This window comes from Protopterus annectens, chromosome 3.part0 (genome assembly GCF_019279795.1).
Source record: "Protopterus annectens isolate FY-2018-M chromosome 3.part0, PAN1.0, whole genome shotgun sequence".
Lineage (NCBI taxonomy): Eukaryota > Metazoa > Chordata > Ceratodontiformes > Protopteridae > Protopterus > Protopterus annectens.
The window spans coordinates 390,722,456-390,737,865 of record NC_056731.1 but is presented as its reverse complement, the minus strand read 5'-3'; the positions used below and the strand labels follow the sequence as shown (position 1 = coordinate 390,737,865).

The following is a 15,410-nucleotide window of genomic DNA, read 5'->3' as shown; positions in this document are numbered from 1 at the left end:
CTCCTTTTAGAACACATCATTGCAACAACCTAAAACAATTAGGATGGCTAGAGTTCCAAAACCAGTTACTATTTCACCAGCTTGCTATTATCCATAAGAGCCTGCACTACCCCACCTATACTCCTATACTGACTACTCTCATTACCCCCTACAACAATCTTAAGAACTTACGCTCTTCTAATAAGGTACTTATTACCACTAGCAGATCCAATAACTCAGCTGGAGATTCTTTGTTCTCTAACTCTGCAGGCAAACACTGGAACATGCTTCCCTCTGAACTCCTATCCTTGACCTCTATAACACTTTTTAAACAGAAACTAAAACTATTTCTCAGTACTCATTGGTTATGCCCTTGTACTAACCCTGACTAACTGTCTTTCTTCTTTCTTCGATTTCCTATGTGCTCTCTGCATCTAATATTATTATGTTCTAACTAATGACATCCTCTTGCTGTCTCCTATAAACCTTGTATTTCGCTGTATCACATGGTACATTTGTATAAACATGTGTGGATGTGAAGAAATGTATTACTTTTATCAATATGTGTATTTATGAGCTGCAGCTCTCAGGTGATATAGATATAGATTTATTTCATTTTTTTACCGTTCCTTGTCCCAAAATACCTCAGTTGTATGGAATACCGAAAATTCATAAATCACGAGTTGATCCACCAATGAGGCCCATTGTTTCGGGTAATGGATGGGCAACGGAGCCTATCTCCATATATTTACAAAAACAATTACAACCTTTTTTGGTTCAATGTGAAACTGTTTTAAAAGATACAGCAGATTTTCTTTTAAAATTGAAACGATGGTATAAAATTTTGGATAAATCGGATATAGTCAAAGGTAATCTGCTGCTTGTTACATTGGACATTTTGTCATTGTTTACAGTCATTCCAAGTGACCATGGAATCAATTCAATACGTGATTTTTTGGTTCAGCATTCAACTTTTACTGCTAGACACATTGAGAATCTTTGTTCCTTACTAGATGTATGTAGTGTTATCTAATAATATTTTTATGTTTAACAAACAGCTTTATTTGCAGCTTACTGGTGTGGCCATGGGCACACCGTTAGCAAATACATACGCAAATTTAGTTTTATATCAGTGGGAAAGGGCTTATATATACAATGGTACTACTTTTATGAATTCAAATATGTGTTTTTTATCAAAGATTTGTGGATGACTGTTTTTTAGTTTGGAAAGGGTCTGCCCTTGAATTGTCTGAATACTTGTTATATTTGAATAGTACCACCAGTTATTTGGAATTCAAAATGGAATTCTCTAGTAATCAAATAAGTTTTTTGGATGTTAATATAGAATATCAGGGTGGTATAATAAATACAAGTGTGCATAAAAAAGAAGTTAATGCTGGGAGGTACCTACATAGTTCTAGTATGCATGCCCCACACGTCTTTAGAAGTGTGGTTATGGCACAACTAGGTAGAATAAGTAGATTGAATACAAATGATTTATGTTTTTTAAATCAATTAGAGGACACATGTGCAAAGTTTATGGTTAGTGGATATAAAACTGATCTTTTGGCTGATGTCAAGACCAAAGTTATAAATAGTAGGCAAACTATTTTTAAACCTATTTTCCTGTCATCTGAAGAACTTATAAGTAATTCTAACAGTGTTTTGTTAGGGGATGGTAATGTGAGGTACGTTACATCCTATAATGTTATGACACACTTGGTTAAAAATGTTATAAGCAAATACTGGATGGTATTAATGGTGTCTAGTGAAATTCAGACAGTTTTAGGTGACAGACCACAGTTTGCATATAGAAATATGAAAACTTTAAAGAATATGTTATGCTATAAGGACTTTAGGAAATGTTTGCAAGATAAATGCAGATTGGAAAAGATGGGTACATTTTGCTGTCGAAATTGTAGTTGTTGTAGTGATATCATGAACAATGATATCAGTAATAACCATGGTAATAGTGTTTTTGTACATCCGACAACAAATAAGATCTATAAGTTCCATGTATCAGCCACTTGTATAACTACTAATGTGGCATACCTTGCAACCTGCACTGCTTGTTCCTCTTTCTATGTAGGGAAGACGACCAGAAAATTAAAAGAACGTATAACGGAACACAAATCCGAGATAAGAAGAGCATGTGAAAATAATGCTCTATATAAACATATTGTTATACATGGATTGAATCATAGTTTTAAGTTTAGGGTAATGGATAGTGTTTACATATCTAGCAGAGGAGGGGACATAGGAAATTCTTTGGAAATAAGAGAGTTTGAATGGATTATCAGACTATCAGCTGATAGTCCTCCTGGTTTGAATTCTGCTGTTTCCTTGAAGCCTATTTTAGTTAGAATACAACGTACTAAGTTAAAGTAACGAAGTTAAATATTTATACTCCTAATATGGACAGATAATTATGTATTTATTATTTTTTATTTTTCATTTTTATGTACATTTTGGTATATTTGTATGTTGTATTATTTGGTCACATGACTTTTGGGCTGTGTGTCATGTGGTTTTTGGCTCCTATTTAAATTTCTATTTTTAGTGAACCTGTATTAAGCATTGAGAAAGGGTGTTTGACCTGAAAGCTTTGTGTTATTTATAAAGGTTTTTTTCTGCTCAACGGTGTTGTTTTTTGGTGATTCTTGATACAGCGGTTGGTTTTTTACTTTGGAATTGTGCTGTTTCGTTCAGATAATTATAAGAGTCTCCATCAGCCCACATGGAAACTATTAATTGTTTGAAAACTTTGTTGGCTAATGAGGTGAATCCTTTACTACACCTCATACCCACTTTAACTTCAGATTCTGAAGTGGTATCTTCGGCTTCTTTGTTATTTATAAAGGTTTTTTTTCTGCTCAACAGCGTTGTTTTTTACATTTGTATAAATAAACATCTTTTTTATCCTATTGTTTTCTGTTTCTATAAGTAAACAACTGCTTTGTATTTTATTTTTGCTTTTCATATCTCCTCATCATGAGCTATGTACTCTTGTAATGACAACTGCATCAATGCTATACGGTTGTAACTGTTCAGAACTTTTCAACTACTTTATACTTCTCTGAATTGTGACAACTTTTTATTATACATATTGTGTTTGTGTTGGAGCTTTTCTCCCCGAGCCTCTACTGAAAATGGATTTGTATTCCAGTTAGACTAGCCCGGTCAACAAATGTAAAATAAATAAATAAATAAATGCTTTCTTAAAGTATGTAGGGTTTCCCCAAAGGAAAAGTCCTCGGGTGGAGAGGCTGAAGGAATGGATTCCTCTGCATCAGAATCCTCAAAAGCAGAAAGGGGTTGCATGTCTTCATATTCAGATGCATCAGAGTCATCGGACTCCTGTTCAGATAAAAATACTGGGGACAAATCTCTTTTTCTTTTGGAAGGGATAGCTTGGCTTCCCCTGATCAGCATTATAAGGTCTTCTGCCATTTTAAGCATTTGAGACTGAGGCAAGAAAGCAAGTGCCTGAGAGTGGGTCGTCGGTTTCTTGGGTGTGGTTCGTACCCTGGGCCTTAGAAAGTCGGTAGTTTTCGAAAGAACAGTAGACATGAAAGAAGTCGGTCTGCGCCGAGAATCGGTAGTGCAAAGTACTTCCTCGGAAGCCGGTGTCTGCTCTGCGGCTCCAGACCCATCCAAGGTAGAGACATCCGCAGGATCCTTAGTCGATGAAGGGTTTTGCAGCATACTGGACTCTGAAAGGGTCTCGGTAGCGGCCTGCGAATCCACAGAAGTGGGCATCAGGGGCTGTGAAAGTGCCTCACTGAGGACCGGAGAACTGACGACTAGCTTAACGGAAGCATCGTCGGTAGGTTTGGACCTGTGCGGTCTGTCTCTGTCTTTATCCTTACGTTTTTTTCGACAGATCTGCTGTCAGATGGCTTACCGAAGCCATATCGGAATTCGAGGACTGACAGCGAAAATATCTAGCTACAATAAGGGCCCAACAACGTATAGTTCTGGCATTGAACAAAGCACAAGAGGGACAGCGAGGGACGTTGTGGTCTGGGCCTAAGCAAGTGGCACAGTAAGAATGAAAGTCTCGGTGTGGTATTTGCTTTACACAGGCGAGACAATTGTTAACTTTTTCTGACACCGGTTAGAGCAGAAAAAAGGATCTCCAATGGGGTACCTAGCTTTAGAAGACTTCAGCTTCAATTCGGAAAATGAAACTCAGGTAGCAGCTGACCAGCACTCATGCAAACTGCTTTTGCTTTGGGCTCCTCGGCAAGAAAGACTGATGTAATGGCGTCGGCTGCCTTACTTTATACTACTGATGACCTGACGTCAGTCCTGATGTGACAGCAACTAATGCAGAAATACTAAGCCTCTGGTATTCAGGCCGACTGAGGGCTACACTGGCAAGGATAACCCAAATGTGATGACTGCAACAGTGAAATATGAAGAACATCTTTATTTTCAGAAATTTGATACCACTGATTGAGAAGAGAGTCCGAGTATGACCTGCTAGGTTTACTATGTATCTTAGATCTTTTGGGAACTCTCTTAGCATGTAAATATATGTCAAAAAAGCATTATCCAACTGAGGTTTCTTCATTTTACACACTGTTGCTTTCTAGTCTTTAGATATAATAGCTTTATACAAAAAATATTGTCATAGACAAACAGAACGTAGGCACAAATAAAGTATGGTCAGTGGCTATGCCTGCTGTGTTCTACTTACATCGTCAGTTGATTAGGAACGTTATCAGTAACAACTGGCAAATTTTAACTTTGATGATGAAGTTGCTAGTCTAGTTGGGAAGAAATTTCTATCAGCTACAACTTTAAAGCAGTTATGAACTTTAATGTAACTGACAGGTTAGTGTCATCAATAGATTTTGAATTATGCGTAAATAGTAAAGCCTCTGTAAGAGTTACTGAAAAAGGATACCCCTGACCCCTTCCCTTGGCAAGAGCATCATGAACAAGCATTTATTCAACTAAAAGCCTTGCTTTCAAACTCTACTGCTCTTGGGATACATAATTATTCAAAGAAAATATTTTTGTTTTGTTGTGAGAGAGAAAGTGGCATTAGGATTATTAGCAGAATGTACAAATGATAGTTTTAGACATGCTGCTTATTCCAGTACAAATCTGATACTGTAGCTGCACCCCCCCCACACACACACACACACTCACACTTGGGTAGTAGCCACTATGGCTCAAACAGCAGAAATGCTGGCCACACTAACTCTTTGGCACAAGACTTTTGTGGCAGTTCTGCACTCCAAAGAGGCATTGTTATTAAAAATTAAAATACAGTATTTGTCAGCCTCTAAACTAAGTATGGATTGCCATTACTTAAAAATCCTTCTTTGCAGATCATCAGGTATCCCCTCCACATCCTGCTTCTTTAATTCTTACAGTGGACAAAGTAGAACCCCACAATTTTTGTTTGTTGTTAGCCATGTGCTTCTTCCTAGATGAGATTTAAAAGATGCCCCACTACCGAATTCTGTGCTGCTTTTGTTTCTTGATGAATCTTCTATGCGAAAAGAAGATAGTTCATGAATGGCAGCATTTTCTGTTTGCACAGCAAATCAAGTACTACTAACTGGACAGATGAACAGAAATGTTTCTGCAGAGTCAGCTGAACTCATAGCCATTACTGAAGTATGTAAATTAGTGAAAGACAAATCTGTTACTATTTTTACAGACTCACGTTATGTATGTGGAGTAGTTCATGATTTTAGGACACATTGAAGGGAGACAGGGTAAATGCCGTCAGCAGCAACTCTTATTAAAAATGTTATCCTTGTATATGAATTTTTAAATGCACTTATTACCTTAGGAAATATGCCACCCATAAGACTGATGATTTTTATATTTGAAAGCCTTTGTTAATGTGGCAGCTAGACAAGCTGAATTGTCTATCTTGTTATCGTGTACAGGCATCCTTTTTGCAGCCAATACAGGTGACTAATGTACCTGTTTAAGTATTGTCTTTTCAAAGTCAAGCTGATGACTTTGAAACGGTAAGGCAGATACATGATGGCTGTAGCTGATCACTGGACTTACTATGGCACCATCCAGATGGATGGCTAGTAACTCTACATTCTTTTCTAGTCCTACTGGTACAGACCTATCATATGCCCTCCCATTTGGGGAAAACTGCATTAATAGGACAAGTTTTGAATGACTGGCATGTCCCTTACAGCTATGAAGTCATTCAGCATTTTGTAAATACTTGTACACTTTGTGTTCAACACAATATGTCAAAATGTGTTACTGTTCCTACACAGTCCTTTAAAAAGCCATGGGGACCCTTTTGTTGTGTACAGCTGGATTTTACTGAACTCCCACAACATCAGAAGTTGAAGCAAGTTTTAGTAATTGCAGATGATTTAAATGGAGGGGCTGTAGCTTATCCCTGTACTAGAAATGATGTGCCTATGCTCACCAAAAAGTAACCATACCCAGATTTGGACTGCCTTGCTGTATTCAGTCAGATACAGGAACTCACTTCACAAGTCAGATAATACAGCAAGTGTGTAAGATCATGAAGGTTAAACATACAATAGTACTGCCAGCACAGACCCCAAGGTTTAGGAATAGAGAATGAATCAGACTTTAAAATCTAGAAATGCAAGTTATGCAAGCAGACTGGCCTTAAATGGCTGGAGTCAGTGCCTCTAGTACTGTTAAGTATTCGCACTGGATTTAGTACTCCTAGAAGGAACTCTCCTCATAAGAATGCCAGCTACACCACTGCCCAATAATTTAGAGTTACAAGATGTTGATGACTCCATTTTTCTTTATGCAAGCCTCTCATTTCTGTTATGCAGCATATTCATACGCAGGTGGATGCAACTCAACAAAAATCTGACCCATCTCCTGCCATGACATCACACCAAGCAATTGGGTATAAATCTGCTCCATGCTCTCCAGCTTTGATGGAAGGAACCCTTCCTGGTTATTCTTACAACAGCCACTGCCATCTGATGCAAAGGATCAACCACATGGATTCACTTCTAGCATGTCAAAAAGGTCATTTCTCGGGGAGAATATCAATAAAATATTGACAATGTCATTCTACCAATCCTGAATGAAAAACCCATTTCATCTCACACCAGAAGAAAAAACAGGGAAGTCAAAATGGTTGGAAGGGAGGCCTAACATCTCAGCAATTCTGCCTACACCAGATAATGAGCAGAAACTAGCTCAGGCAATCAAGCATCACTCATAGGACTTCCACCAGCTCAAGATTCAGTATGGACTTTGTTTGGAAACTGACAATATATGAACTATAAAAAAAGACAGTGAATCACTCCTGCCTATAATTTGCTGAAAATCCTCTCCAGCCCTGCCCTGGACTTGTCATTGGAAAATCTTTTCATCATTCTTTTGTTGCATTTTTCTTTCTTCAGAAGCCACTGAAACTTTCAGTAATAAACAATTTTGTATTAAAAATAAACATTTTGCTAAAATTAAACAGAGATCACCAGACTGGCATCCTAACTGTTGGTTGTGTGCACATATACCAATGGCACACAATGGGAGAATGCCTTTGTTTACACTACCAGCAGCAGACACAGAGGTAGGCAGCAGTGTTTGGGACAATTGTAGTGACAAAAAAAAAGAGGCAGAAATAATTTTAAGTATAATGTTACTCCCTTTTCTAGACTTATCCCGACTCAGTTATAGCTAAATGTAAAGGAACACACTCATTATGCTAAACACTGAACACTCCCTCTTGGACAGAGCAACTGCAATATTACTCGGTAAATGTATGATAGGGCTGCAGGGACTGGGCATGGCCATGTTGCATGAATTTCATTTAATCTCTGGGTACCAAGGTTACCCCTAGCTGCTATCAGACTGCTTGGGATGCTGCTACATTGGCAGTGTTATTCCAATGGTTTGATGTACAGAAACTTTACCTAGTGGAACAATTCATAATGCTTGTTGGAAGAGTGACACACAAGAAAAATCCAGTTGGAAAGATAGATGCTTCCTAGATTTATCATCATGACTTAGAACAGACCGCATTCAAAGGGCTATCATATACGGACTTGGGTGATGATGTCATTTCTGTAGCGGGTATTTTTAACCTGCTTATTGGGAAGCAAAGTCTATCGGGGAACTGAGAAAACCGTCTAAATTTTTAGAGGTGTTGAGTAATGCAACTTCTGAATCAATAAATCAGATTACAATTGAAATGAGTGCTATGTGTAGTGTAGCACTACAGAAAAGAATGACACTTGACTTCACCCTCACTTTAAAAGGGGGGGGGTATGTGTTCTAATCAAGACACGGTACTGCTTGTTTATATCAGACAATGGAAATGCCATTTACAGTGATTCAGAAGGTTGTAGAGTCACATACTAAATAAACAGACAGCTCCCAGTGGGCATGGTTGACAAATTTGCTTTTAGGATGAGGAGGACGTCTTTTAAAATTTTTTATGCTCATTGCTATTACTGTTTTTCTTTCATGCCTAATCCTATTTGTATGTTTAGTGATAAACATAAAGCCTCTTGCAGCTAGAAACAGTATTAAATCGCAAAATATGGACATTAGAAATGAAACTGAAAAAGTGCCACTGACCACTGATAAAAAAGAAAAGGAAGATAGTGTGGAAAGTGTGCTAGAAAGCTTTGGACAAATTTGCGACAACATATTCAAGAGGGAAAAATGAGACTGAAAGGTATTCAAACTGTTTCTTCATTTCATCCAGAAAAAGATGTGTTTATTGCTCATAAATCTATTTTTACTAAGTACGTACATATGCATTGTGTTGATCATTTTGCGAAAAGGATGGACATGGCTGTGGTGAATACATATTTTAACAAGCGGGAGGAGCATAGGGTGACATACAAGAGTGGAGGAAGATGCACACAGGTGGATTATTTCTTATGTAGGAGGGCCAGTTTGAAGGAGATTGGAGACTGTAAAGTGGTGACCGGGGAAAGTGTAGTTAGGCAGCATAGGATGGTGGTTTGTAGGATGACGTTGGTGATCAAGAAGAGGAGGAGGAGTGTGAGGGCAGCACCAAGGATCAAATGGTGGAAATTGAAAAAGGGTAATTGTGAGGTGGAGTTCAGGGAAGAGTTAAGACAGGCACTGGGTGGCAGTGAAGAGTTACCAAATAGCTGGGTAACTACAGCAGAGCTAGTAAGGGAGACGGCTAGAAAGGTGCTTGGTATGACAGCTGGACAGAGGAAGGACGACAAGGAGACATGGTGGTGGAATGAGGAAGTACAGGAGAGTATACAGAGAAAGAGGTTGGCAAAGAAGAAGTGAGATTGTCAGAGAGATGAAGAAAGTAGACAGGAGTAGAAGGAGATGAGGTGCATGGCAAAGAGAGAGGTGGCGAAGGCTAAGACATATGAAGAGTTGTATGAAAGGTTGGACACTAAGGAGGGAGAAAAGGACCTGTACCGATTGGCTAGACAGAGGGACTGAGCTAGGAAAGATGTGCAGCAAACAAAGGTGATAAAGGATAATGATAAAGGATAATGAGGGAAATAAACTTTTTGTGGAGATTACCTTTGGCTTCATCGCTGTTTCTTGCTGCTCTTCGCTGCCTTGGATTATACTTTTCACTTGATAATGAGGGAAACATACTCACAAGCAAGGAGAGTGTGTTGAGCAGATGGAAAGAGTACTTTGAGGGGTTGATGAATGAAGAGAATGAGAGGGAGAGAAGGTTGAATGATGTGGGGATAGCGAATCATGAAGTGCAATGGATTAGCAAGGAGGAAGTAAGGATAGCTATGAAGAGGATGAAGAATGGAAAGTTTGTTGCTCCAGATGACATACTTGTGGAAGCATGGAGGTGTTTAGGTGAAATGGCAGTGGAGTTTCTAACCAGATTGTTTAATGAAATCTTGGAAAGTGAGAGGATGCCTGAGGAATTGAGAAAAAGTTTTTTGGTACCAATTTTTAAGATTAAGGGTGATGTACAGAGCTGTGGTAACTACAGAGGGATTAAATTGATCAGTCACAGCATGAAGTTATGGGAAAGAGTAGTGGAAGCTAGGTTAAGAAGGGACGTGATGATTAGTGATCAGCAGTATGGTTCCATGACGGGAAAGGGCATAACAGATGCGATGTTTGCTCTGAGAGTGTTGATGGAGAAGTACAGAGAAGGTCAGGAGGAGTTGGATTGTGTTTTTGTAGACTTAGAGAAAGCGTATGACAGGGTGACTAGAGAGGAGTTGTGGTATTGTATGAGGAAGTCGGGAGTGTCAGAGAAGTATGCAAGTGTGGTATATGTACGAGGGTAGTGTGACAGCGGTGAGGTCTGCGGTGGGAGTGACGGATGCGTTTAAGGTGGAGGTGGGATTACATCAAGGATCAGCTCTGAGCCTTTTCTTATTTGCAATGGTGATGGACAAGTTGACAGACGAGATCAGACAGGAGGCCCCATGGACTATGACGTTTGCAGATGTCATTGTGATCTGTAGTGAGAGTAGGGAACAGGTGGAGGAGACCCTGGAGAGATGGAGATATGCTCTAAAGAGAAGAGGAATGAAGGTCAGAAGGACTAAGACAGAATATATGTGTGTGAATGAGAGGGAGGATAGAGGAATGGTGAGGATGCAAGGAGTAAAGGTGGCGAAGGTGGATGAGTTTAAATACTTGGGATCAATAGTTCAGAGTAACGGTGAGTGTGGAAGAGAGTACAGGCAAGATGGAGTGGGTGGAGAAGAGTGTCAGGAGTGATTTGTGACAGACGAGTACCAGTAAGAGTGAAAGGGAAGGTCTACAAGAGGGTAGTGAGACCAGCTATGTTATATGGGTTGGAGACCGTGGCATTGACAAAAAGGCAAGAGTCAGAGATGTTAAGATTTGCACTGAGTGTGACGAGGGTGGACAGGATTAGGAATGAGTATATTAGAGGGTCAGCCCAAGTTGGAAGGTTTAGAGACAAAGCCAGAGAGGTAAGATTACTTTGGTTTGGACATGTGCCAAGGAGGGATGCTGAGTATATTGGGAAAAAGATGCTAAGGATGAAACTACCAGGTAACAGGAAAAGAGGAAGGCCTAAGATAAGGTTTATGGATGTGGTGAGAGAGGACATGCAGGTAGTTGGTGTGACTGAGCAAGATGCCGAGGACAAGAAGAAATGGAAACAGATGATCCACTGTGGCGACCCCTAACGGCAACAGCCAAAAGGTGATGATGACTTACATAAGCATTGTGCATGTAAAGGACAGGAAAAAAAAGCATGTGAAAGAATGTTTGAATGCATGTGAAAAATTATCGCCCCATTTAAAAAACCTGTTATTACTGTTTAATTATTAAACGTTAATTGACGTGAATGATGCTTTATGGCATCAAATAGGGGGATGAAAAGGAAGGCGTGCTTTGTACAATACTTTTTCTTTGAAATGGCAATCCATCTTGTTTCAGAATGTATCCTGATAGCATAGGCCTGCCTTGACATTACCTAAACAAACATGGAGAAATGGAACTTAAGCCTTATAAGGGAAAGCTTAGATAAGGGTCTGCTGATTCTCAGTAAGCAAAACAACATAGAGGTGTTTAGCTATAACTGGTCAGTGGCCACAGTCTGATAGATAAAAAAAATCTTTGCTCAGAGCTTTTATAGTATAAAGTTGACTGCAGTTTCTCTGGGAGACAAGATCTTGATTGCTTTGTCTCCCACATACATGTGTTCATTTACAATAAGACCTTTCCACTCTGCTGAATTGTGTTATATGAATTTATTTTGTACCATTACAGTGCTAATACCTATATGATTTTCAATGGACTTAAGCTTAAAGATTTTACAAAATACTGTAAGTCAAACACTATTTACCTCTCCCGCAAGATAAATATTTTAAGTGATTATGAAAAATTCAGCAGGTGATATAGTGTACTATGTTCTAAAATATTCTTTGCTTACAGAAAAAAATACTGGTCAGTGCTTTGAATGCATAGTAGATTGTGTGGTTGGTTCAGTGAGTTTTGTAAAATGGGACCCTCTACATATGTTGCCTCACAATACTTGGTTCAGTGGTTCAGTTCATAGATGGGAAGTTTTCTTTGAGGAGTCTTTTTATCTGTCTTGTACCCACATGGATATTCATCTCCAGTTCCTTTCTTTCTCATCTCAGGGACATGCAGAGAGGTTGAAATGGTGATCCTACAGTGTGCATTTGAATGTATGTGTGTACCTCCTATCCATCCATACTTGTCTCAGTTCGGACATGCAGAGAGGTTAAATGGTGATCCCACAGTGTGCATTTGAATGCATGTGTACCTCCTATTCATGCTTGGCTCAGTTCGGACATGCAGAGAGGTTGAAATGGTGATCCCACAGTGTGCATTTGAATGTATGTGTGTACCTCCTATCCATGCTTGCCTCAGTTCGAACATGCAGAGAGGTTGAAATGGGGATCCCACAGTATGCATTTGAATGTATGTGTGCACCTCCTGTCCATACTTGGCTCAGTTTGGACATGCAGAGAGGTTCAAATGGTGATCCCACAGTGTGCATTTGAATGCATGCGTGTACCTCCTATCCATGCTTGGCTCAGTCTGGACATGCAGAGAGGTTGAAATGGTGATCCCACAGTGTGAATTTGAATGCATGTGTGTACCTCCTATCCATGCTTGGCTCAGTTCCTTTTCCTCACTATCTGCTAGCAGAGGCTCTGGTTCCACTGTGACCCTCGGCAAGATAAAGGTGGTAATGGAAAATGAATGAATGGATAGGAAGGTAAGAACAAGATAACGTTTTCATGAGTACTAAGTTTTCATTATATGTTCTTCTTACCTCTTTGTCGAATTCCATAAGCAGAACAATTTTGTCTTTGATGGCATCAAAGAGACTGTGTTTATGTATTAGTTGGAAAATATTTTCATGACGTAGCCTCAGGTAGATTTCAAGTGCCTTATCATAGCGCTGGTCATATGCATACCTGAAATAAAAGCAGAAATTTAAAATCTACAAAAATGATGCATTATCAAGAATAGGCCATGTAAGAAAACAACTTCTGTGTGTCCTAGTAAGGCCAGTGTTTATATTAGGGTGTTCTACGCATTTGTTTTGCAGTGCAGATTTAAAGAAAATTATGGCAATTAAGAATAGTGGTAAATATTCATTCTATTTGTTTTTCAACCTGCATCAAAGTTCATGTTTGAATATCACCATTTGCCTTCTGCATATTAGCAGGAGTTTGCAGTGCAAGTTTCGCATACTCCTTAATGTCTCTGCTACATTTGCCTCCACCATCTCTACTATGAGCCTGCTAGTTTAAGTCACAAATTCTGTAAACAGTTTCTCATTCTACTTCCCAGACAGCCCTTACAATAGACATGACAGGATCTCAGCCTCCAAGTCTCTCTCTAAAAATACGTTATTTTTCTATGCCTTACATGTGTTTCTAGAACGGTCAAATAATTCTAGGATCTTCCCCTGTATCTGGCTTCCAGCACAGGCACACATAACGATACCCCTCTGTGTCTCCTGATAAGACTTTTGGCTCAGATTGTACAGAAGCTCTACTGACTTCTTTGAAATGGTTCCACATTTTTAATCCCATAGAACAGTGGTCTCCAGAAGTGCTCCAAGTGTGATCTTACCAATGATCTGTGCAGTGAAATCACCTCCTACTTTTTACTGGTTAGTTTGTCTGTGCACGCCAACATCCATTTTAGTGGCTTTACCCACTGCTTCGAAGCACAGTTTGTCGCACAGCAAGAAAATAAAAGATAATCAATCAGGTTTCAGGTTCTCACCATGTAAATATCTCACAGTCCTATGCTATAAATGCACTATTCAAACACTGTACAATAAATCTGTAGTAAAGCCATGTGTGTCTATATTATTCGACCCTACTGGAATGCATACCATAGTGAAAATATTACTATCATTCACACAGAGGTTCTTTTCTAGCACGTCTGAAATGTTAAAAAGTGAGACAGTATGACTGGCCCCAGAAATGATGCCTCTGGCACCCCACTGGTTATTTTTTTAAGAAACTCATTTATCATCATCTAACTCCTTTTTTGCAGCCCATGCTTAACCCTGGTAAAGATCACATAACCCACTGCCATTATTAAATACAGTTTGCTCATCTTTGAAGAAGTGAAGTGAATTTCTTAAGCCAATGCAAGCATGATGAAACTGCTTCTCCCTTATCCTAGCTCTTTCATGACACAATGAACAAAAATGTAATGGATTTAGCGGACTTGTTCTTCCTTCTGATAGATCATATGAAATCTTACTTTTATTTCAAAGGTCAGTCAAAACAGAATCCACACTTTTCTATTATTCAAATTGAAGCAGATATGACTTAAAAGCTGTATTGTTACAAATGCTCGAATGTGGCTCTCCACTGATTACAGCACCATCCAAGAAAAACTCCTCCATCACCCGAACTATAACCAACTCTACCTGCAGTTTCATTACTCTCTCACCTAGAAATGAGCATCACTGCAAAGCCAGTTTACTCCTATACTTCCCTTGCCTCCAACCTATTCAGATGACCCCCAGTTACAGTCTAAGAAGTCTTAACCATTGTGGTCCACTTCTTCAATGTCTCTAAACTAGACTTCATTGCATTAACATTGCCTTCTCCATCCAAGGCCCCAAACTCTGGGAATCCCTCCCGATTAATGTTAAAGACCTCATGTCGTACCCATCATTTCATGCTCAACTTAAATATCAGCTCAGGTATGATTTAGTTTGCAAATGCTTTCCCTCTGAACACATCACCTAATGTCCTACACTCCCCTTCATCAGTCAGGCACCTTTGTCTTCCTAATATGTGACATCTCTTCCACACTGCATATACCATATATAGTTAATTTCTATGTCCTCTTGCTTTTGCTGTTTGCTCTATTCCTTCACTATTTCACTCTCTTCTTCCTCCCGTCTTATTCTAACCATCCCTTCCTATTGTCCCTAGTACTGCATATTTTATTATTACTGTTATTAATTCATTGCTATCTTCACACATCTGTTTGTACTCATATTAGATATTTTTAACTTGCTTGTTTGCTGTCATTTATATTTGTCTGGGCTGAAGACTGAAATGGGTCCATTTGGCTCATGGCTTTACCCTGGTTCCAAAATTAAATAAATAAATTCACGAACAATGTCTTATGAAATATATATATATATATTTTTGTTCAGTTGCAATATGCAAAAGGTGGGTTTTCATATGCTGCCATTGCAATGGAGAAATGTTTCACCACCAGTACGCAGTGAATTCTGCAAAAGAGCTCCCAACTCTTCAGCATCAGATCCCACTGCATGTCCCCCAACTACATTTGATATCATGTTTCCAGTGGGCTGCAATGAACTACGGATTCATAAGAAAGCCACAAAGAACAAAGTGTGATCAAATAGTAATTATTAACTGTCCTGTTCAGCATTCAATTTGTTTTATACCCACAGAAAAGGCAATAGTCATTCTCCATCATTCTTTTTTGGAAAAGACGAAAGAGATTCA

The 15,410-nt window shown here is 39.0% G+C and overlaps 1 protein-coding gene across 2 annotated transcripts in view; it reads right to left on the bottom strand.

Annotated features, from left to right (window-relative positions):
* VPS41 (VPS41 subunit of HOPS complex) overlaps positions 1 to 15,410 on the bottom strand; it is a 2,347,711-nt gene that overhangs the window by 401,111 nt on the left and 1,931,190 nt on the right. For both annotated transcript variants that reach the window (XM_044064839.1, XM_044064840.1), the window contains exon 19: positions 12,728 to 12,872. In XM_044064839.1, the coding sequence (XP_043920774.1) occupies positions 12,728 to 12,872 (145 nt within the window). The remainder of the gene's footprint in view (positions 1 to 12,727; positions 12,873 to 15,410) is intronic.